Below are 24494 nucleotides of genomic sequence, written 5' to 3' on the forward strand. Positions count from 1 at the left end.
AGATAGATTTGATGTCTGCAAGCAAAGACATGAAATTGCTATAGGCTTCCATTCTTATAGCCTGCCACCTATTTGATTTATGTGATAAGTGATCTCAGATGACCCTCCAAGGCACTGAACCATTAGAGAGTTATGTTGCACAGCGATAAGAAATCTTCAGAGATACCTAAATCTTCTTTTACCACTGGGAGTTTCATCTGTTCTGGAATAAAGAACATTTTTATGTATGATGTTGCTATCTTGCTAGCCATACTAATATTCAAAAGGATACACAGACTTAAATCAACAGCAAAATGACAAAGATCTTAAAACTGAAGTAGTCACCAAGTGGATGCCAGACAGCTCTTTTAGGTTTTATCTTTGTTCCTTTCATTCTGTTTCTTGAAAGATGAGTAGCTGTAAGGGTTCACATTTAAGACTTCTGTTAATCTTTCCACCAGGTAGGAAGCTGGCAAAAGCACCCTTTCAGTGTGGAAAGCCCTGGAAAGTCACCTGTTTGGGACTTGCTTCTTTTAGGCTTTGTGAAAACATGGCTTTGGATATTTTTTTTTTTCCACTGAATTTCTGTAAACTCGGTGATGCAGGTTTCTCTCTGCCTAGAATGAATGAAGATGCTCAGAACCTCAGGTGGGATGTGGATTCTTGGCAGAGGTCAGGGAAAACACAGATGGGTAATTTCTGTGGTTTGTGTCTAACTGTAACACCTTCTCTGACAGAGGAAGGCAGCGCTGCCTCATATTCCTCTGAGCCTGCATCTCAGGCAGTATTTCTTCACAGAATTTGTAAGTGCTGTTGTTCCAGCATGTATAGAGTCCATACATTCTATCTATAGAATGGATGGCACATAGGGCCAGCCAGCCAGAAGCAGCTCACGCTTGACTCAGCTTCAGGGTAAGCTGTGATGGCCATTTTCTGACAAATAAGAAAAGTGTTAAGACATTGGGCACTTTCCTGGGCTGCACCTTCCTACCTACCTTGACACAGTGCTGACTTTTAATGATCCATGTGGCCAGGCAAGTCAACCTGAGGGAGGAGTCAGACATCATCTTTTTTTATTTCTCCTTGATCCTGAAAAATCTTCTAGTCCTTGCAATTAGAGATACAGTAATCTCCTTCCAGGGTCTTTAATAATTGCCTTGAATTGGTGACCTGTGACATTGCATCCTCCCAGCTGTGGCCATGTCCTCTTGGTTATTTTGTCCATCCTGTTGTGCGTATTGAAATACATAAAAGCAGGGACTGATGCCACCAAAGCTTTGGCAGTATTGCAGGCATGTTTTTACAAAAAGATGTATCTATTTCTTGAAAATTCTCCTCCAAGGAAGCGAGGCTTCTCTTTAAATTAATGCAAGGCAGAGATGAATAGGCCCCATGTGCTATTTTAGCTTTTTACTCAAAGCTGTTTGTGAGCGGAAGCTCTTGGCAAAATTAAATGAGCCTACTCTTCCTCACGCTGGCAAATACTGTCAGTGCTGGTCATTGTACACCTTCATAAAGGTGCTGGCACCTAAATCTGCAGTGCTGGCAGCCCACAGACACCAGGCAAATGTCAAATTTTGTAGGGGGACCACACAATGGTGCAATAACCACAGCTGTTTCGTGTCAGTGTTCAGAAAGCTTACAATAGGGTTTTATTCAATGAGCCATTCCTTTTGTAACAGCATCAGAGTTATTTGCTAGGAGAAACTGGCCTCGACTAATCGCATTTAATTTTTTATCAAATGCACTGTGGGAGCTGCAGGAATATGCATGAGACAGCAACAAGCAAGTGGTGTTTGTTTAGAATAAATACATTTTGAGGAAGAAATGAATCTGTTCCCTGCTGGCCACGGTTGTAGAAATGCAGACGAGTCCCTGCAGGTCTGTGGAGGGTCATGGCCTGGCTCCAGACATGAGCACCTGCTGAAAGGAGAGCTGCAGCAGACAGGTGCAGAGGAGCAGCGCTGTTCTGGGAAACCATTCCCATCCCATCTACTTTCAGCCACGAAAAGCAAGCTCTGGAGGGTGGGAATGCTGCCAGGGGAGACCCTCGGGCCCCCAGGCCAGGTGACAGCTGGAGAAGGCTCCCGTGGTTCCCCAGATGTTGAGCTGGGCCAAGTGAGGGTCAAGCTGGGCTGGCAGAGGTGCTCCAGGTGTGTGGGGAAGTGTTGCTGGAATACTGTGGCTGGTGGGAAAATGAAAGAGCCAAGAGAATTAGAAGGCAAGGCAGGAGGTAAAAAGTAAAAGCAGGAGTGCTTAGTAATAGTGTGAAAAAAATTTTGTACTGGTTATTCCCCAAACTCAGGGCCCTTCCAGGCATTTTTCTTGCACTATGAGACTCCATATCCAGGGCAGAAGCACAGCCTTCACCCACTAGGTGTGAATGAACCCAGAACAAGGTGAGCTGCTCCAGAAGTGCTGCTTTCCTGTCTGACATCAACTCAGCATTGGACTGAAATATCGTGAATCAGCCCTGCAAAAGTAGTTTTTAAAAATTATAAATGTGAGAGTTCCCAGTGTTTGTTATATTCACAAGCATTTTCTCCACTGCTTTAAAGCTTAGGCAGAGCTTTCAAAGCAAATATATATATGGAAGCTGAGATCCTTATATGTTGAGATAATCTACTGGTTATGATTTTTAAGGAGAAAAAAACCATAAGCTGAGAATCACAGTATAAATACAAGAGCTGAAAAACACTGCAAATTGAGTCTGACTGGCATCAAAGCAGTGCCAGGCTCTATCTACATGGTCTTTAGCAATAAGATAAGAGCACATTTTATCAGCAATCTGAGCTGTGGCCGGGTGCATCTAGTTCCTCCTCAAAAACCCTGCTGGGTATTTACATCACACTAAAGTCATCCCATTAACCTTTTCCAGCACTTGGCTGAGAATGGCAACACAGAGGTACCCAAGGATGGGACGTGAGGCAGCAGAAGCCCTGAGCAAGCTCAGGTGTTGCACAGCTGTTTAAATCACCTGCCCATACAGCAAAGAGGGGGTTTCAAGGATTTCAAGGACTCACCTGTGGTGCTGTGGAGGAACCATCAAAGGCATGTTGGTGTGAAGGAGAATATTTCAGGTCTCCTTAAGAAGAAGTTCTGTGTTGGGCCCTGAGCTGGGCACAGACACTGTTTTCCCCTGCAATAAGTAATTTCTCCAGAGTGTTTATGGGTGTGAGAGAGGGCAAATTTGTATTTATTGAGATGGAGCCAGCTGGCAGGAGTAGAGCAGAGCAAGGCACGTCAGAGTTTGAATTTATTACCAATACTGTAGGCCATTTTCCTTTCATTTTGACGGTAATGCCGTTCTGAGCCTCTGCCAGGCTTTGAGGGCAGAGCCACTGGCAAGTTGACCCCCTGCTTCACACCCTTCATTTTTCTCACTTTGCAGGTTTTGACTGAGCTAATGCTTTCAGGAAAAAAGGCTTATTGATTAGAGTGATTTTGCTTGCAGCATCTGGGCTTTTATTGGTGCAGTTTGTGAGGTGTTGTTAGCTGTCTGGTAGCGCAGGTAGTGCTTGTTCTCACACATCTAGTAAATTCTGCTGGCTTCTCTGCCCTCCTTGCTTAGACCTTTCTCACTTCATCCACTCACCTTCTCACCTGCCCAGAGCACTCCTGTTAGGACTGAAGTGTGTGGCAAGATCACCTGAGCTGGTCTGAAGAGCATCCTTCTCCACTACATTTTAATTTGCTTGTTGTTTTTCATTCTGCAATACAAAAATGGCCATCAACTCTCATCTCCCTGTGATCTTTGTTATTACCTAGATTTTATAGCTGAAAACAAGCATGTATCCTGTTAGGATGAGCTAGAGCAAGCCTTTTTTTGAAGTTTTTCTTTCAACAGTAGCAAAGATATCCCACCATGAGGAGTCAAGTCAGAATCAGGGGTTATGATAAGCACGTGTCTGATCACATCGATCAAAGGAAGACTACATCAGAGTAATCATAATTCATAATTCATTACAGTCATATTTTGTATATTCAAGCATGTGGTGATGTTTTATATTGTTTCTTTGTTGTGTTCTCCAGTGTAGTTGAAATATATTGGGCAAAGATTGTTATAATAGTCCTAAAACGCTGTGTGAAGGCTGAGCTGAGGCTTTCTTGAGTTTGCCCTATTACCTTCAGAGTCGTGTTAGCAAAGAGAGGTTCAGAGATCTGTGTCTAGCCAGTGTTGCCACCTGATTGTCTCTCTCTCACTTCCCACACCCCTTTACTCCTGCAGTATGGCCTGTGGGGCAAGATACCTGCATGTCCCCTCTGGCATTTTGTGTACCAGACCAAGATGCTGTACATACTCCTAACCATGCCACTGGAGCTGCTTTTCTGGAAATAGAGAGGAATTCATTACCATCCTGGCTTTGCCACTCATCAAGCACCTTGGGAAGACACTGAGCAGGGGTTATTCAGAGGCTTGAACACAGAGATTTTGATGTCTATGTTTTAAAACCTCTAAACCACCCATCCAGCTCCTAATGGAGCATGAGTGGGGGAAGCTGTGTGGGCAAATTCCTATCATGATTTTTTGGGACTGTAGCTACAAACATTTTGTAGGTCTGTACCTACAGAGAACTTGATTCAAAGAGATTGAATGTAAAGAGAAATTAGAGATGGCTACAGTGGCAGTGGGCAGTTTTGGGGCTTTTAGTTTTCTCCTGATGTTAGAGGAAATAAGCACAGGGTCAGACCAATCTACTGATGACACTTTCAATCTGTTTTTTTTTGTTGTTGTTTTTTTGGGGTTTTTTTGTTTGTTTGTTTGTTGTTTTTTTTTTTGGCTAGGGAGACAGAGTAAAATGCTTCAGAAATGGTTTCTTTCTTGTGGGACCTACAAACAATACAGACATTCTTGAAATCACAGCTATCTCATCTGAGCACTGTGAGAATGCCAGAGAAGGACCAAATGATTAAAACAGGAGCTGTTGTGGTTACCACAGTCCACTGACTCTGTAAATTGTGTGTGGTGCCTTCACAGCTGAGAATTCATATTGCTTAGGAGATTCACATAGTCTCTGAAGTGACTTTCAGGTAATGTTAGTGACCTTCTAACCCTTGTTAGCACATTTCTTTGGACTCTCAAAGTTGATCATCTTGCTATTAAAATAGGAATCTGCAGCTTAATATTTCTCAGTTATGTGAGTAATAAATGGTGGGTTTCAGTGATTAGCCTCCCTGGAGCACACCTATGTTCCTGCAGGGCCTTGGTGTTAAAACCTCAATAGTTGCTAATACGAATACTACCTAACATGCATGAGAAGAAGACTCATTCTCTGTTTTAGAAGAGGAATCCAGAAACCAGATTCTTTTTTGCTAACAAATTTTTCCAGTTGGGTTAGGAAACAAGTGCAAATCAGCAAGTGCAGTGAGGGGAAAAAAAGAAAAAAATAGTCACCTTAGAAAATAAGCATCCACCAGTCCTCAAGCTAGAAAGCAGCAGGAAGTATTGGGAAAATAACTCGTTGTAAGATGTTTGATTTATCAAAGCACTTATCTGCACAGCATGGAGAAAACAAGCCCTGTGTGTGTCAGTTCTGGGTGTGGGTGCATATGCCAGTGGGTATGTTTGTGTAGGGAGAGAAAACACACCTATAAGAAATGTAAAGAATAATGTTACCTGTGTTACTGACAACAGAAAGAGTATAAACAGGAGATAAAGAGCTGTCTTTTTTGGTAAGGACTGCTGCACATTTGCACATTTAATGACAATGTGCACATTGACTATGGAAAGCTGGTCACAGGGCTTCTTCAGAAAAATATGAAGGAGTGACCTATTATTTTCAAACAGAAATTCAGAACTGCAACGTGCTGTGGAGTGGATGATCTTCTCCAAATCAGTTACTTCTCTTCAACATGTTCAGTCTTTCAAATGCCTTTTTTAATGGTTTAAGTAGCTGTTTCACTTACTCTGTGCTGTAGAGCCATGTGAGGTCCCTGGCCAAGCGACACGTGCTGGGCAGTGAAGAATATAAATGTTACAAGGAGGAAGAGAGCAGAGCATATGTTTTAAATTAAAAGGAAATGCAAGGGGAGTGATTTGCAAAATAACAAAATACAGAAATTAAAGCTCCATTCCATCAAGTATGTATTCTCACCCTCCTGAACTGGAGCAATTGTCATGCTTCTGATAGGTGAGGAATGCTTGGCTGTTGTAAGAAGTCATCTGCCCATAGGTACCATGGTCACTCATTACATGTCCTGCCTAAGATCTGAACCACTGGAAACCCCCAGCCACGATTGGCTGTCAGAGTTATCTCCTCAGTAAAAGAGATTTCTATATTTAAAATGTAAATTAAACTCTGCAGGCCTGGATGTAGCTGCAGGGAGATGGGGAGGGTCTCATGAGTCCCGTGATGCTGTGGGGCCAAAATCAAAGGGCAGCACATGGAGATGCTAATGGTGTGAGGATGTGGCACCTGAACTCCTTGTCCACCCTTGTACATTAGCTTTTATAATATGTAAGCCTAGAGAGTTTCTCATTCATTTAAGGAAACAGAAAAACCACAGCTCAGAGTCCCTGTAAAGCCTGCCAACACTGTAGAACAAAAATCCAGAGTGTGTCTTTCCTGGTTTCCCCTTTAGTTTGTTGTACATTAATTTTATGGATATAAAGGTGAGCAGATTTGTAGAAATAGAGCAAAACTACCTTTTTTTTTTTTTTTCCCCTTTTGGGATAATCAGATAGTCAGAATGGTTTTCATAGGTGAATTTATTTCAGTTAAATATAGTGTAAATTCAAGCATGACTGATAGGAAATGAATGCAGCATAGTCCATACCTAAAAATACCAACACTTCCTTTGACTATATTAAGGCTCAGGAAAAAAGCATTTTAGATAAGTCATCTACCTTTGGTATTTCTGTGATTTCTATCACTGTAGTATCTAAGCTTATCACAATATTTTAATATACTTGTTTCTGCATTCTCAGTTGGGAGGAAATTATATTATTCCTGTTATGAGATAGTGGAAAGCATGGCAGAGGTTATATAAGTTGTCCAGAATAGGAAGCAAATTTGTTGAAAAACAGGCATTGGAGTCACCCTTGCTGTTCTAGGGGCAAAATCTCTTTCTCCTCAAACAGCTTTGAGAAAGCCTGGAATTCTTGTCGGTTTTTGAGTAAATAACAAAAGCAGCTTTTTCAAACTCGGAGTCCTCTGGTAGCAACCTGGATGTACATCAGGCAGATGTTTTGTCTGCTGACTGTCACTGGGGCTACCAACACACTCCAGCCTGTCCAGCAGCCCTGGTGGGCTGCTCCCAGGTGTGAGGAGCCTGCACCACGGAGCTGGCTCCAAATGCAAGAGAGATGATGCTGCAGAGGCTGTTGGTGCAGAAAACAACATCAGCCTGAGCAGAGCTGATTGATGCCTAAAGTCTACATTGGTTTAATAACTCTGCAAGTGGCAGGATATCTCTAGGTGCTGTGTCTTGCTGGAGTGTGGCATCTTTCAAAAGATACCAAAAGGTGTTTATACACTTCAGTAGAAACGTAGATAATGTGTCTTTTGGATCTTTTAATAAACCTTCTTTTTGGTGCCTACTTCAGTGGTCTCCTTCTGTCTTTCAGTATTCAGCCATCAGTATTTTTTTGCAGTCCTCTTACACCCATATTTTTATTTTCCCTTTAGTCCCTTCTTGTCTTTGTCTTACGGGCCAGGTGCAAACCTTACACAATTGCAGACATCAGCATTGACTTTCCCCTGGTTTCAAATTTAACCTATGCTGGAGATTGTCCTCTCCTCTGGACAGCACTAAATCTTTCCTGCCAGAGATAAACTAGTCCTTGGGGCGCAGAGCTGTGCTTCTGCAGAGAAAAATGTTTTGCCTTTGGAGTGGACTAGATTGCGCCACATGGCAGGTAATTTCAAAACATTTTCAAGGAAAGCATCCCCTTGGGGCCATCTCAAGGCCTTCATGGGTAAAGGACACGAGGCAGCATGTGATGCTGTCCATGCCCCTCCATTATTTTCCCAGGGAACAAAGCAGTAAGGCTCAGTGGGGACATGGCCTTCCTGGGCTGCAGCTTGAAGGGGGTCATGGAATAAGGCGAGAGGGAAAAGGAAGGGGTTTTCTCTGCTTTTCCTTTCCCTCTGTAATGGAGGGGATTTCTCAGAGGCCAGCATGGAAATCTCTGTTTTGCTGGCCCACTCAGGAGCACTGTTGGCCGGCCATCAGCTTTGTGGGCAGCGCATTAAGCTGATGCAGTGAATAGATTTTTGTAGAGAGAGAGAAGTGCTTTGCTGCAGTGCTGTCTTTACTAATGTATATTCTTCTGCTTTCCATCAAACAGTCAATGAAGGCTCAGGTGAAACCAGTCAAAAAGAGACATCGACCTGTGACATTTGCCAGTTTGGGGCAGAGTGTGATGAAGATGCAGAGGATGTTTGGTACGGTAATTTGCTCTACACTTCTATTTTAATGAATGTTGTATTATTTAAAGGTACTGTGGTCTGGAAAGCATTACAAATGTTAGATACTCTGTTTTCTGCACACAGAGATTCATCTCAAAGTGACTGAGGTAGTTATCACTCTGAAAAAATGTATAAAACACTCTGGTTTATAATTTTGGAACGTGCACAATTCAGACCAAGTTTAGAAACACAGTTATCCATTTTGTTGCCATTATAACTTATGTTATTCCATCTGGGGTTTTACAGCTTCATACTTCAGTAAAAATAGAATTGGGAGAAATAATTGACCTAAAGCTTTTCCAGTTAAAAAGTATCATTAGTATTATCATCATGTTAATTCATGTGTGGCATTAGAAAGGCTGGGAAATCTGTCTCGCTTTTTCCTAGTTTGTTGGAGTTGAAAACCTTGCCCTCAGTTGATTGAAAAAATGAGACCATACACTTAGACATTTTCTCAGTGGAAATGGCTTTAATTTTTATTTTTTAAAAGGGATTTCAAAATTATTCAGGCTTTTTATTTTAAACCTTAATTACAAAAACTGAAGGGAAATAATTCTATCAACTCAGACTTTTATTTTTCATTTTGCCTAGGATATATGCAAACTTACATTAAGCCAACTCTGAGCTAATAATTTCATTGTGGTTTTGGAACAGCCAATAGATCAAAAAGGTCACAATTCACAGAGCTATATTTCTAACAGTGCCCTAATGTCATGCCTGGTGTTTCTCTCTAAGTAACTAGGACAGATTTAGAGAGACAACAAAATAACCATGCAAATGTCAGAGCTGCTGTCTGGATGGTGCTTCTGGAGCTGTGGGCTAGTGGCACCTGAAGAATGGATGCACAAACTGGACAGTGAGGTGTCAGTAAAACACTGAAGCCAGAGCTATGGTGTGGAGAATCAGAATGGAGCAGACAGGAGTCAATAAATGAATGGTGAACATGATGGCTGGGCCCAGTTTTGGGCAGCTGACCCCACCCAGGCAAGGCATCTGTGCACCCTGGTCAGGCATGAAATTAGGAACAGTTCTGCTGTAGAGTGAAGGAGCTAAGGAATATTGTCACAGTTATCCATTTGTGCTCATTTTGGTTTTGTTTTGCCAGCCTCTTGGTAATCTCTGGTTCTAGTCCGTAAAAAAAACACTGAGTCCTTGCTCTGGCTTCAGTCATCAAAGGAAACTGGTGTTGAAAAACAGGAGCAAGGTGCATCATGGTTATAGGTTTCAGTAATACAATGAAATTTGTGAGTGAGAAATTGCCTAATGTTGACTTTGCTTAAGAAAATTACCCCAGGTGTTATGATTTTCATTGTCTCCTTGACTGGCTGTCCTTGAGAGCTTTGGTGGCGCAGTGTAGAAACAAAACCATGGTGAAATTAATATATCAAAATTCACAGTCTAGTGCTCATGTTTTCATAATTAAGTGTGCTTCCAAATTGGAAGGCAGGAGAAGAGAGGGGCAAGGAATAAAATTAGCTACAAGATAACATTATTAATCATAAGCACTGAGTAGCAGTGTTTATTTTTTTTCCAGAAATAGCTTGGTAAAACTGCCTGATCTAACTTACCCCAGTGTTCCCACTGCAGCTTTTGCACAATCTAATTCCTCCCCTTTGAAACAACTTGGCTTTTACAGAGCAGCATAATGATGGCAGGAGTGAGGTGCTCAGTCTGTATTGACAGGCACTCTTCCTGCAGGGGAAGTGCTTCTGGGGGCAGGAAGCAGGGAAGGGCTGGCACAGGGAAGATGCTCCCAAACAAACTGTTAGGGGGCAGGAAAGCCAATTCCACCCAGAAACCCAAACCCCGTGTAAATCCTGTGAAAGGTCTGCTTTGAAGTAAGCAACTTCATATGCCATAACAAAGCTCTATTTTCCTGTCCTTGCCCCCTGATTAGTCTTGGATAAGCATCTTCCTAAATAATGAGCCTTTTAGCTGTCAGCTTTCCATTATTTTTATTTCTAGAATAAAAGTGCACTATGTATAGAGGTTGTAGAATCCCTCTTTCCAATATATGTTAGTTGAATTTTCATGTTTGGCACCAGAGGCACATACTGCCCCACTCCCCTTGCCAAGAAATGTCAATTTATTATTTTCTCACTATTTTTATGAGGATCAAGTACCAGATGTAAGCTGGGCTCCTTTAGCTCTCTCACCTGACTGATGAGGTTTGTAAAATCCAAACAGGGCAGCAGTTCCTGATGGTCCTGGGACCTGCTATTAGAGGATGTCAATCCCAGCACCAGCAGCAAATCCCTGTCAGTCAGGAGCAGTCTGAGGGTGCAGGGTCAGTGCCTGACCTGCTCCAGGTAAGAGGAATGCAGGCTGGTGGCAGAGCCAGACTTCAGAGAGCTGGAGATGCAAGGCTGGCTGTTTGCCTACTGTTTCTAGGGTGCCAGAGTAGATCAGAAAAGAGAGCACAGGTGTGATAGCAGATGTGGCTGGGTTGCTGATGATTTAAAGTGACAATTGACATTCTTCTGCATTGTCACAGTCTATATTTTGCAGACCGTTATCTCCGGTTTAACTCTTTTTTTTTTTTTTCCCTTGGTTATTCATTGCCAGTTGTCACTCATCTAAATTGTGCTATTGTACTCTGTCACCATTATTTTTAATTCTTTTTATTTGCGTAAAACCAATCTGTTAATGGCTAGACTCCTGGGATTCTAATGGGGGGGTTGGCACACAGAAGATTACTTGAGGGGTAAGATTTGTGTGAACATTTTCTGGAAAGTACAGAAGAAAGGCAGGGAAGAAACCTCGGTAATAACAGGTTTTCCATGGCATGCAGAAGCACACATGTGTTATTATCCTATTCTGCAGTCAAGTATCATGAGAGTGAATGCAATTTGGCATTCCATTAGTGAATCTCTTTCTCTAAGTTAAAAACAAAGGTTGTTCACTTGCAAGTCTTTAACATCTTGCTGCTTTAATATGTGAAAGCTTCTTGTCACTAAGAGGATCGTGTATTACTGGCATTATTCCCACCTTTAATGCATTTTGCACCAGTGGGCTTTATGAATATTTAAAGCAGGGCAGTGGCTATGCTCTTCAGCACGGGGTTGCAATCTATTGGTAAATCAGACATTTGGTGTTGCTTGCTTTGGGTTTTATTTCTGAGCTGGCTAAGGAATAATTGATTTTGTAAGACAGGGCTACTCAATGTAACACCCCAAGAGATATGCTTAAAAGGAATTGAAGAATGAGGTGTAACATTTTGAACCGTGGTGTATTGCTCAGATCTTCCAAAAAGCATCTAGGAAACACTCACTGTACATAAATAGTGCTCACCAAATGGAGTGCCTGCTCTCTGCTGGAGTGGCATAGTGTCAGTGCAGAACCACATCAGAAACCTGGGTTCCAGCATTAATCTCCTTCTTATGGGCCACTGAGGAAATAAGAACACTCCCACACTGGACAAGTCATGGTTTGGATAAATGCTGGGCAGCTGTTTCAGAGATCCACCAATATGCCCTGAGTGGAAAGAGATAAATAATAAGAAAGATCCTTTGGTTGAGTTTCCAGTTGGAAAATGCTGACAATAGAGAGGAGCATTTACTTAAAACAAGATTAAAGCCTGCAAACCTCTGACTTGCAGAGTTAATCAAAATCAAAATGATGAATTGGGGTTAAATATGCATGCTCTCCCTTTGCATTCCAAGATCAGCAGGTCAGGCAGCAGCAGCAGGAAGTGCAGCAGTGCCCACAGTGAGATGCAGGTTGCTGGCTAGAAGGCAGACATGCAGCGGTGTGCTCAGAGACAGCTTCCCCTACAGCCTGGCAGTGGCCAGGGAGGTGAGGAGGCCCCTCCAGAGTGTTCCTCTGCCTGCTCCTTCCTCCCTCTGGAGGCTGCAGGTGGAGGAGAGAGGCAGGAGGTGCCTGACCCTGGAATGGGCCACTCAGGTGTTTGTAAAAAGGTGCCTCAATGCCCCTGCTGCTTCCTACAACTTGGTCCTACTCACCCCAACTCCTTGGCTGGGAGTGGAGTATCATGCTCTGCAATAGACACTGTGCTTGTGGTAGGAAACTTTCTTCCCTCCTCACAAGCCTGGCCCACAATAGAGTAGCCTTTTCCATTCCTTGCAAGTGGACAAGGATCCCACTGGGCAGGTTCAGCTCAGGAGATGATGCTGAAGCCATTCTTGAGGGTCACTGATGACCCCAGGCTGGGACTTGGAGGGAGGCATCCAGGCCTGGAGGAAGGATCTGTGCTTGCTCAGTGGGGAGGGAAGGAGGGCTGGTCCCAGGCATGCTGTGCCCCTGGGTGGCATTCCTGGGTGAGGCAGTGACACTGCAGTGTAATTAGAGCAGGTCCTCGTGTCCTGTGCCTCTGTCCACATGGCTGGGACAATAAACTCCACTTACCCGCAGCAGACAGCCCCATGCACAAAAGGTATTACAAAGATGAACTCTTTCGGTCACTTGTTTCATATTTTGCTGCTAATCACTGGTACATTTAGTTTGGATAAATGCTCCTATAAGGCGAGCGAACAGTCAGCAGCATGTGAGGAGGGTGAAAAAACATTCTCATGCAAATAAGTGGCTCTGTACATGGGAGATATCTGTGCAAATCATGCAGCTGCCATCTGCAGTGACCCCTGCAATCAATACTGCCCCAGCAATCAATATTTATCTTTATTATAGTATAGAAGGAAAACATAAAAGAAACTGATGATTTTGCCAGCTTCTAGATCCACGCAGCAATTAGGTCAGTCAGCTCTGGGGCCCTTCCCCCTTCCATCAGTTGCTCTCAAGCAGAGCCTTTGCAAACAAGATGCTGTACTGCTATAAAGTACTAAAAGGTGGTTTGAAGTCTCACATACATTACACGGGTATTGGCTGCTTCATGTTCAGCAGTGTGTATAATAACTATGTGTGACCTACTTGTTCCAGATGCAGAAGCAACGAGCTGCTTTAACATCTGCAATGTCCCAGGCATTATACAGTAGATATATTGCTGTTTTCTGCTGCTTTTCATTCTCTTCTTCTAGTGAAAATACAGATCTGTGTTCATAGCTGGGCATAACACTTACACATACATGTTGGACTTGTGCTCAAATAAGCACAGGAATGGAATAAAATCATTAAACATGCACAATTCTGCAAAAACTTGAATTTCTGCTCAACTTGAGATGATACTTAAGGCATGAAGTGAAGCTGCTGCAGCATAAATCTTCACATGGAGATTAATAGTAATGTCTAATAAGAGTCCAGGCAAGGGTTTGCAGAGGGAATTAAAGGCACTGGAGCACAATCTCTGCATTGCACAGCCGCAGGTGACCAAGCAGGTTGCACCCTCTCACACCCATGTCACTTATCTTAGGCCCAACCTGATAGCAGAGCTACCTCCAGTGCCTGCCCAGAAATTAGCCCACTTCTGTCTCTGTTACCTGGTAATGCTTCATTTGGTCTGTATTCTGTGGTTAAAAGATTTTGAAATAAAAGGAAAGCAGCTGACTCCCAGGGAAACTATTGAGATGCCATGTTGAGATAAGTGTAGGGACACTATTCAGTGGGTTAAGAGTCAGCAATACTGGAAAAAAATGAAGCCTAAGCAACTGGAAATTAGTCAATGAAGTGTTTGCAATGAAAGGCAAAACATGAGGGATGTCAGAAAAAGCAAGATGATGCCTACCAATCTGCATATTATGTTTTAATTACAAAGCCTGCTCTAAGAAAGGGTCAGAATGGAGGGTATTAAAGGAGGCTGGTCAACCAGATCCTGCTGCCTGGAGTATGAGAGCTGGAGAGAGAGCCCAGCCATGCTTCTTCATTTGGGACTTGGAAAAAAAATGCCAAGTGAACAGAAAAAAAAAAAGTGGGGAAACTAGAAAAATAAGAAATTATAGCTTGAATTGCTATCTACAGCACAAATAAGAGCAACATTGCAGCTTAGGTGAAAGATTTAGTTTATTAGAAAATAGTCTAGATGTCGTGTTAGGGTCAGAAAATAAGATCCCCAGGTAAGCACTGCATGAATGTCATGGTTCCTGTCAGTTTTCTCTCTGGCAAGCTGCTGAGGTACTGTAGGACTCTTTCAGAGGGCAATTTCAACCTAAACTGGTCTAGGTGTAAAAGTGACTTTGTTCCCAAACATAAACAGGGAAAGATCCCCACAGCCTTCAGAAATTCCCTAAATCAAGCCAAAAATAGGTGGTTTTCCTCTTTCTCAAAAGGAGTCTGCAGAAGGAGTCAGGAAAGGTATGGGAAAAGCAGTTGGCTTTGTCTGCAGCAGCCCTGAGAAAAATTATGATCCAGTTCTCCAGAGGAGGATGAGGGAATGAGCTCCTTGTGTTTCTAAACTGATTGCACTACTGGTGCCCTGGCTAGAAGGGTAATGCTTGGAAAAATGATGGCTTGTTTAGCCAGCTGGTGAAATTGTTGTACTCTACATATATATTTTTGGGCTTTAGTTAAAACCAGCCATTTTTCCCAGTCAGGTGAGTTTCACAGAATCACTTTACCATCTCTGCATCCTTCATCTGGTGCCAAAATAGCCTATTTAATTTTGAAGTGAGACTGATTCCCAACTGCTTTAGGATGATGGTTGGGAAAATTTGACCTTTCTCTGCATTGAGTCAACACAGTCCTTCAGAGGCTTATGTTCATTTGAGTAAGTCCTGCCTTCCAGATTCTCAGGATTTATTTCCTTAATAACATCCTTAAAAAAAAAAAAAAAGCAAAACAAAAAAAAAAACCCTTGTTTTAACATAAGCCAAGATTGTCTGGAGTTACTTATACTTCATAGTGTTTTATTACCAATACACTTTGGAACACTCTGGTAAATAATTCAGCCTACACAAAGAAATTGGCTATATTTTCTCTATACATCGAGGAAGTCTGTCGTGTAGACTATATATCATGGCTCTAAATGTTCTCAGATAAATGCAAACCCACATTGTATTCCATCTGTACTACTCACCCAAGCAGATTTTTAAGGACCACATATGACACATCCATCTCTTATCCAAAACCTAGAATCTCTAACATTTGGTTTTGTAATAAAAATGACATTTTTTATCTTTTGCAATTACAGCAAAACCTGCTGTGTGTCCAGGGAATAATACTCTACACAGTCATAAAGCTTTTAGATCATTTTTTCCCTTGTGCTCCTCTTTTCAGATGCTCACCCAAACTTGATGTTCAGTTCAGAAGGTGAACTTCCAACTTTCCAACTTAAGCAAGTAAATGGAAGTTATCCCACTGACTTCAGTGAAACAAAAGTTCTCTCCCAGTTTTGATAACTATGGAGTAACTTCTGAGTAGCCTGTGGAGCCTTTTGCCTGGTAGAAGGGAGAACAAAATCAGTTGGATTGTGAATGCTCTGTCAGTCTTACAGTGCAAAGGAGTAACTTGGAAATTGTGATGATAAAAGCAGAATTTGCCTTACTGACTGCTTCAGAGGAAATATTGATTTGTGAAAAGCCAAAAATAATTGCTGAGGTTTTGGGGGGTTTTCATGTCTTACCATGCCATGCTCTTGTAGAACCAAGACACAAATTCTTCTGAAATTCAAGGAGAGGAGAGCTTGTAAGAGACAGTCATCATTTGTCTTTGCAATTAGTAGTCTGTCAGCATTAGAGCTGGGGGCAAAAAAGCTGCAATAATTTCAGAAGCGTGGCTCAAAACAGGCTGATTTTCTGTTAGGTTTCCATGGCCAAGATGCCTGTCTGTGTGTGTGTGTGTGGATGGGAGGCATGCAGGGATGGGCAGTGATGGCAGAGAAGCCTGCAGGGACAGAGGACTGTGCAAGCAGGGAGGAAATGTAAAGCTGACTTGCAGTTAGTCCAGTTGGCTGTTTGCTGAAGAGTGGGGAGCAGCTGCAGTGGCTGCCCACGTTCAGAGGCTCGGGGAGGGTTTTGGGGACACTACCCAAAGGTGGAAGGGAGGTTGGCCTCTCCTGCCTGGATGGGAGGCTGGAATGGCTCACCGAGCATGAGCAGGTGAATTAAAGGTTGCTGTGACAGGGGCAGCTGGAGGATGTGGCGTGGTGGCATCAAGGTGGTGTGGCTGTGGGGCTGCATTAACACTGCCCTGCAGCTGTAACAAGGGTGCACGTGTGTGGGGCAGCAACGGCATCCCTCTCTTTTCAGGCAGCGTCTAGGTGCAACAGGTACATGTGACAGCATGGTAGAGAACCACCTTTTCATGTGTCCAGTTCAACAGGGGAGCAAATGAACCCAGGGCTTGGGTTTTTTTTTACTCCTCTGCCACCAGTTGTGACTGTAGTTTTCAATCCAGGGTAGGAAAGTGTCCCAGCCTTCTGAGCACATGCCTTTATCTGCACTGGGAAGAATGGCTTTGGCAGTGTGTTTGTGCTCCTCCTGTACTACAGGGTGTTGTAAAGATGGCCAGCTCCTGGTGCTTTGTGAGAGGGGCACAGGAGGGTCCCTTTGGGCCTTTGAGCCATGGGGCTCGGTTTGTACCCCCACGGTGGCGTTGGTTGTGTAACCCCATGGCTGGGAGCTCAGCAGGTTGTGAGAGTGCACATGAGGGATGATAATGTGGCCGTGCACATCAGATATTAATGTGCATTGACACATAATCATCTGCGTACGTCGAGGCATTACAGCATGAAAGAGCAAGTGCAAAGGCCTTGCAGGGCAACATGCTTTTGCACCTTTCTTTTCCCCCTGTTTTCTCTCAGCCTTGTTATTTAAAAGTAAGCTTTCCTCCCTCCCTGGCCCCCGTTTAGGCAAAGCCATCCCCCAGCAGTAAAGAGAGCGGTGCCTTCCTGCCGGCCTATTTAGTCACAATAAAAAGCCGATTGGCCTAATGCGCAATCAAGAAAAGAGTGACATTTATTGCTTTGGTTTTATGATGCTGTGAACTGAGCAAGATTTGGAGCCTTACAGTGCCTTCAGGGGGCAGGAGATCACCAGCAATGAATTGTATTTATACCTTTTCCAATTTCCTACTAGCGTTTTAGCAATAAATAGACTGTGTTGTTATTGAGTTTTATGTAACTATGTTTACAAAAGCAGGAATACAACTTTGTAGCTCAGAATTACATATGTTGGCTAAATAGATCAACAGAGAGAATAACTATGTAAAACACTGGGAAAGCACTTACCAATTTATTATCAAATGTCTTAATGGAATGCTTCATCTCTTCCATCCCACTTTATGTTAACTATTAAAATAGAACTGCATCCATTGCAGAAGGTCGGAGGCTCCTTCACACACCCATGTAGGAACATCAAGGCCACGGTTTGTTCACACATCTAAGCCATTAAAAATACATCCCATGCATTAAATATGAGCCTGAGGAAAACTCAGCAGGAGCTGACGCACAGGGCTGACCTCAGCTCTCACAGCCCCTGCGGAGTGGCAGGTGTCCCTTCCTCACAGAGCCCATCTCCTGCCCCAGTCCCTTCCCACGTGTGGCTGTGGCTAAAAGCCTGTGTGAGGTGTGCCCAGATTTAATTGCTGTGTCTCAGCCTGCCCATTTGGTAGCAGAGCTCTCCCCTGTGGAACAGCACGGGTGCCCCAGGGACACCTGTCCTGGCCAGTGCACAGCACTTGCTCCTTTCCAGGAGCTGCAGGTGGATTCCACTGATCCCTGTGCCAGCCCTGAAGAAGGTTGCTCTCATCCCATTAGTTTGCTGGCAAGGACATGTCCTTGAGATGGCACATTGCAGTCATTTGTCTGTCCTCCTTTCCCTGGCAGCAGTGCTGTCCCTTGGGGCTTGGTCCCAGAAGCAGCCAGCCCGTGGTCATCACGAGGCAGCAGGAGCAGAGCAGATCCCCAGGCAGCAGGAATGCCTGGCTTTGTACAGCAGCTTTTACTACAGCCCTGAAGGCTTCGAGGAAAAGGGGGCTCCTATTGCACCCTCCTTGCAAATGCAGTGATTTGCTTGGGTGCCAGGCTCACATCTGTGGGCTGAGATAATGTGAGGTTATCCTGTGCACAGATAACCTTTCTGCCTGTGCAGGAGGTGCAAATAATGCCTGAAGGAAAGCCTGGAAGTTTTCTCCTAAAATGTCACTGAACAGCAGACTGGATTTTGTTTTGTAGTTGAGGACAGCTGACCAAGAGGGTATCCTGGAACATGTGGCCAGTTCAGGTGCTGCCTCAGGCAGGTACCCCTGGTTAGGCTGTGGTGCCAATAACCCAAGGCTGTGGGTCCAACCCCTGCATGGGCTGTTTTACCTGAGGGATCCTTGTGGGTCTCTTCCACCTCAGAGTGTTCTGTGAACCCCTGGGGAAGCCAGAGGCACACGTGTTAAGGACAAAGAGGGGTTTATGGGGAGAGCTGGTCTGGGCTTGCATATGTGGAGGCAGACCTCACATTGAGGAATTCTTTACCACAGTTTTTGCTCATTTTAGGAAGGTCCCCACTTCCCCACCAGCAGTGGATAGCTCATGTGCAGCAAGGGATGGGGCTGGCAGCACACAGGTCTCTGCTAGCCAAAAGGGCATCATCCTTTTACTTTCACTGGTAAATCTGAGTCCACTTTCCACTTGCAGAAATAACTTGATAGTGATAGCAGAAGTTTTAGCAGAAATTTGCAGTTGGTCCCAGACAGAGCTGCAGCTCTTTGTGAGCAGATGGAGCCTTCCTGCATGGCAAGGCCCATGCCAGGACCTGCAGCCAGTGTCCCATGCTTCCCACTGAACAGTGCAATATTCCCACTGGCTGTCCAGAGTGAAACTGGGGGATTTGTGGAAACAGTTCTCATTATTCTGCTGGCTTCAAGAGGAGTGAACAGGATCAGTAGTGTGAGGCACACAGCAAAAAGCTGCTCATGAAGGACAGCCTCAAATGTTTACAGAGAGAAAAAAAGTCAGCAAAGCTTTATTTTAGCACAGACCACAGGCGCATGCAAACCATAGAATGGCATTTATTTTATTCTATAAGTTCCAAATAAACTTTATACATTAGATACCTGCAGACACTTGAATTGGCATGTGCACAGAATTAGAATTTTCTTCTCTGGTCACACAGCTAGCATGAAGGCTTTTCCATGACTCTTCAAACCCAGTCATCAGCCTTGGAATTCTCTGTTTGGCTTTAAAGCATCCAGTGTAGCAAAGATCGCTTTATACAACTTAGTATTTTCTCAATAACAATGATATTTAGAAGGAAAAAAAAAAAAAGAGAGAGAGAGAGAGAGAGAGGGACACATTCATTTTGCCCTAGAGTTGTTAGCACACAATTCAATGTACTGTTGAGGGCACCAGAGGCATTGGGAAGCCAGGTGAAGGTCACACTATAATTGGTGCTGTGAATTGTAAAAAGGAAGCAAAGGTGAAGTTTGTAATTTTTTTTGTCAAAAATTTAGGAAAAAAGTTACAGGTCAAAAATTAAAGGGGAATTAGGACTCAAGTTGCAGTGTCTTGCACTGCAGGTGAAAGATTTTATTTTTTCCTGGAGCTGCAGTCTCCAGGATGACTTCTTGAAAGCTGGAGGAGCATGAGCCCAGCTCTTCACTGAGCTCTGGGAAGCAGCAGTACCCAGGGATTCTCTTCAGGGCTGTACAGCAAGAGCAGTCCATGGTTTTGGAACATCCTCCATTAGGTGCCATGCAAAGCATGCTCTGAAAAATCCATGGGTATTTTTGAGCACTGCCAGTGCATCCCTGCTATGCAGCAGCAGTGTGGCAGCTGTAGCCCAAGCTCCTGGCTCTGTCTCCAGCTACACTCCCAGAGTGTGTTGCATTTGGTATGCAAGGAAGGCCATCAGTAAATATATTCACCACTTTAGTGCATTTTAGCTTGACATATGTCCAGTAAACAATATTTTGGGCTCTTGCAGTTAAAAAAAAAATCACCTGATTATTCAGTGCTTCCTTCTGTTATGATGCTTTGGGGTCCTTCAAATCATTCTCATTATGCACTACATAATAATAAAAATCTCCATGCAATATGCTGATAATTCTGTGCATGGTCTCTGTGATTTCTAATTGTTTGAATAACAGGATGCTATTGAAATGCCATGCAGAAACATTGCATCACCCTGAGGGAATCAAGCTTTTCTCCTTTTACTCCTGGTGAAGATAAACATTTGAACAGTTGAAATAAGTAAAATATCCCAGGGAAGCCACCATGCAAAGTAGGCATGCTAAAGCCCTTAGTGCACAAGCAGGGCTGCAAAGGACAAAAAGGAAAAATAAATTAGATAAATAAATAAGTAACAAACATTGAATAAAAGGCACTCAAAATAAGCTGTGCTTTTCTTCTCTTGTGATCTTAAAGCAGAAGAGAAGCACTAGCAGGCCCAGGAAAGAAATACTGCATGCTATTTTTGTGCTGCCATTATAAAATATGCATTGTTTATTGTTCTGCACTGCAGCTAAAGTTTTGCATCAACCTCAAAAATTACAGCAAAATTTGTTTTGAAGGAGACACGCAGAGTCTCTATTCTTTAAGCCTCTTAATGATGTTCTTAAGAGTACAGTGATAGGATTTCAGTCTCCTGGCAAGCACAGACAGGTTGTAGGGTATGATTCATAGAAAGTGTAAAACACTGTGTGCCAGTGTGCACTCTGAATATATTTTATGTATATGTATGTCAGCAGATAGATGATGTTCAGTGCATGCCAAAGCAGGCAATGATGCCAGGCAGTTTTGGGTGCCATCCTCTTGGGCTGTGCTCCAGGTGCTGCAGAGACCACTGTGGGGTACCTGAGTTTGGCCAGGCTACCAAAGGTCCCTGGTGCCTCTGCATTGAGCATATCAGCCCTTGCCCCTCTGTTAGGGGTGTAATGGTGCCAGCCCATTTCTGTAGGGCTGTCTGAGACCACTGTAAAGCTCAGAGGTGTGCTTGGAGATGGGCTGAGGCTCAGAAGCTCAGATTTATGTGCTCCTTTTGATACTCACATCAAAACAAAGGTGTGTCCAAGCTGCCTGGAGCAATCTAGCTTTGCTGCCTGTGTGTGCAGGTAGCTTTGTGGGTGGGTGACATGCCAAGGTAGGTTCAGAGGTGACCTGTCCCTGCTCCCCAGTGAAGGGCTGTCACAGGCTGTGTGTCTGAGCAAGCTCCCTGAGCTCCCAGAGGTTCACCGTGCCCAGTCCCTGCCTAGAGCTCATTCAAATGTCTCTGCATGTGTTGTGTTGAGACATTAAACACCCCCAAAGCTGCCTGGGTAAATGAGAGCTCCCACAGCCTCCTGACACACGGCTGAGCCATGCTACAATGCCTGTTCCAGTGTCAAGGCATGATGTTAAGCCTGGCTTCATTTCAGCTTGCCTGCTGGTAATGTCAACAAAGATGCCCTGTGTACCAGAAAGAAAAACCTGGATGATAGAGAAGGCATTTGAGACTGATTGCCAGGTTCTTTATGCAGGCCCATATACTGCCAGGTTTGCTTTAATGGCAAATGGGCACTAAATGGGCATTTAATGTCCTACTCAGAGGGGTAGGGGGCTTGGAGAGGTCTATGCTGACATCCAGAAATTTGAGTTTTTGATCACCACGTTCTAGTAAGAGCAGAGGAAGATAAGAAATGTCTCTGGTTGAAATATCATAAATGTACAACAACTGTGTTATTATTTATATGCTGTTTTGTGGCAAAGGTCTTTGGGCTTTTTTATGCTGCAAAATTTTCTTGGGGTTTTCATTGCCTTTTTTTTTTTTTGTGCCTGGAGAAAACATATAAAGTTTAAAATCATTGCAGAATGGAACTTCACCTTCCCTGTAAAATAGTGCTCTCTGAGACGTGGTGGGATCTCACACTTGACCAAATTAGCATATGCGCTCAAATATCAGAGCTCTGACTAGTAAAAATAACACTGGATTTGCATGTTCACATTTTTAGCTCTTGCCTCCCTGTCTCTTTGGTTTTATGCCTGTTTTCTTGACTGACAATTCTCTTTGTGGCAGATTTATTGCTGTTCTGCTGTTTGGACCCTGTAATCAGCTAGACATTTGGCTGAAGACGTTAGTCATTTCATTAAGTACTTCTCTCTCAGATATCTCAGGCACAATTTTCTGTTGCTCTGGTTCCAAAAAGCAAATGACCCATGGCCAGCAAAGTCTGAATATGAATCTTTAATAAACAGAGGTAGGTACTGGCAATGCTCTCAGGTTTCCAAACAGCAGAGGGCTAATTAAAAGATGCTGAATGAGGAAGGACTGCCATTGCCATCTCGCTCTGATAGAAATGTGCCTGCATCTGTTCCCAGTGAAACCACTCTTTTGGAAGCATTGTCTCACTTCTCCTCCTTGCTTCCTATCAGAGCTACATAGGAAACCTTCCTCATGCTACATGCAGATATTGCATAGCAATTTTTTAAAAATTATTTTTCAGTAATACATTGCTGGAAACAAAGACTGCATAGCTGTCTTAGGAGTAAAGATAAAGCATAGAGTGTGTTTCTTTTTGTCATCACTGTGTCACTAATGATGATATTCTATTCATGAATTAAGAAAATAGAATTATAGTATTCTCCTACCCTTAGTGGGCAAAGAACCATTCTCTCATTTTATTGAGACTCCTCCCTAAAACACAGCTTTTCATTATAGGGACAGCCCTTCATAGCCATGAATCCTCTCTTCAGTACCTTGCTCTCTGCAAGCAAAGGTACTCTCTGTGCCCAGAAAATAATACCATATGTTATCTGCAGAAGCGTGGGGTGCTAGGAGACTGTGCACTCACCCATGCCTGGTGTATTGACCCCATTAATTTTTATGGAGGCTGATTGAACAGGAAGCCAAGTTGGCTGCTCCAGTTTGGCCAAGCTGCCTGGTGCAGCACATCCCCATCACTGCTGGCACGTGGACCAGACTGAAGGTTGGGCAGCACTTCTTCGTGATCAAGATCCAGGCTGGAAAGGAGTTCTTTGTGCTCTTCTCTCATTTCCCTGGGGAAGGAAGAAGCACAATAAATGGGTGAAATCCCAAATTGCCCGTGGGTTCCCTTGTGCTGCTGAGCAGCCTCTTTGCAGTTCCTGCCTTGATGGAAGCTGCCAAAGCTCACAGAGCAGAGTGCAGCAGCACAGGCCCCACAAGGAGGTGTCTGTCAGCATCTCACCTGCCTCAGGCTAAGCTCAGCTCTGCCAGCTCTCCCCCAGGCATCCTCCTGGGCCTCTCCTGCATCTTACCTGCAGAGCTGCACCTCTGCCTGCAGACACTTTCTGGTTCATCCTGGGTGTGGCATTCTCATGACAGGATCCAGCCTTATCAAGCAGTGTTGCAAGACCCACCATGGGGAGGTAGCCCAAAATCCCTTCAGGAGGTGCCCAGGCTTGTCTCTTCAACAGTCTTTTTAGTTTGCTTTGGTGTTTTATGCTTTCATGATCACCAAAGGAACCACACCGATTGCTGGATGTTCAGCTCCTCCAGGATTATCATCATGTGAAATGAAATGGAATAAAATAAAGCGTATGAAAGAAAGGGAATGCACTGGAGACTATCACAATGACCTGGAAGAAAAGACATAAGAAAATGAGCCTTGTTTAATGATTGTTTATGGTGGCAGCCCAAATTTTAATCAATTACCATATGAGCCCATTACTTGAAGATGCAAAGGACCTGTAGAACAGTATCCCTTCCTTTCTCAGAGGAGCTGCAGGGTATCTGCTGGCATCCTGGAGGCTCTCCTTCCTCACAGAGGCTTTTAAAGTTGCATTTCTGACTGTAGAAGGCATGGTTAAATCTTACACATGTATTCTGTGTATGCTCTTGGGTGCAGTTTCATTCTGTGACCCCCTAGGAGATCTCATTGACCTTCCCACAGTGTCTTGAGCACCAGGAACGCTCAGTCAGCCTTTCTATTGCCAGGCTTACTTCAGTGCCACACTTAGAAACACAAAAAGCAAATAGATTTATTGATAGAACTATAATCAAAAGTCATAGGCAGGATGATAACATGGTCAAAGGATCAAATTAGTTAAAATTCAAGGCATACCAGAGTGCCTCAGGGACTGGGAAGCTGCAGGCAGCCAGCCAGCCCACTGGACACACCCTTGGCAGTGGGATGGGTGCTGCCAGCCCTGTGCATGACAAATATTAGGGGGAGGCTCTCTTCAGGGTAGGGGCTTTCTGTAAGAGAGCTGAAGTTCCCCTCTGCACCCAGAGAATAACACCATTGGTACTGTCACCTAACACACACCCTGAGCCAGGCAGGGATGTCACAGTCTGGTTCTTGTTTAGCACAAGA

At 43.8% G+C, this 24494-nt stretch overlaps 1 protein-coding gene across 1 annotated transcript in view; it reads left to right on the forward strand.

Annotated features, from left to right (window-relative positions):
• TMEFF2 (transmembrane protein with EGF like and two follistatin like domains 2) overlaps window positions 1-24494 on the forward strand; it is a 124595-nt gene that overhangs the window by 63930 nt on the left and 36171 nt on the right. The window contains exon 5 of the mRNA XM_021531360.3: window positions 8270-8366. Within this exon, the coding sequence (XP_021387035.2) occupies window positions 8270-8366 (97 nt within the window). The remainder of the gene's footprint in view (window positions 1-8269; window positions 8367-24494) is intronic.

This window comes from Lonchura striata, chromosome 7 (assembly GCF_050655825.1).
Source record: "Lonchura striata isolate lonStrDom1 chromosome 7, ASM5065582v1, whole genome shotgun sequence".
In the NCBI taxonomy this organism is placed as follows: Eukaryota; Metazoa; Chordata; class Aves; order Passeriformes; family Estrildidae; genus Lonchura; species Lonchura striata.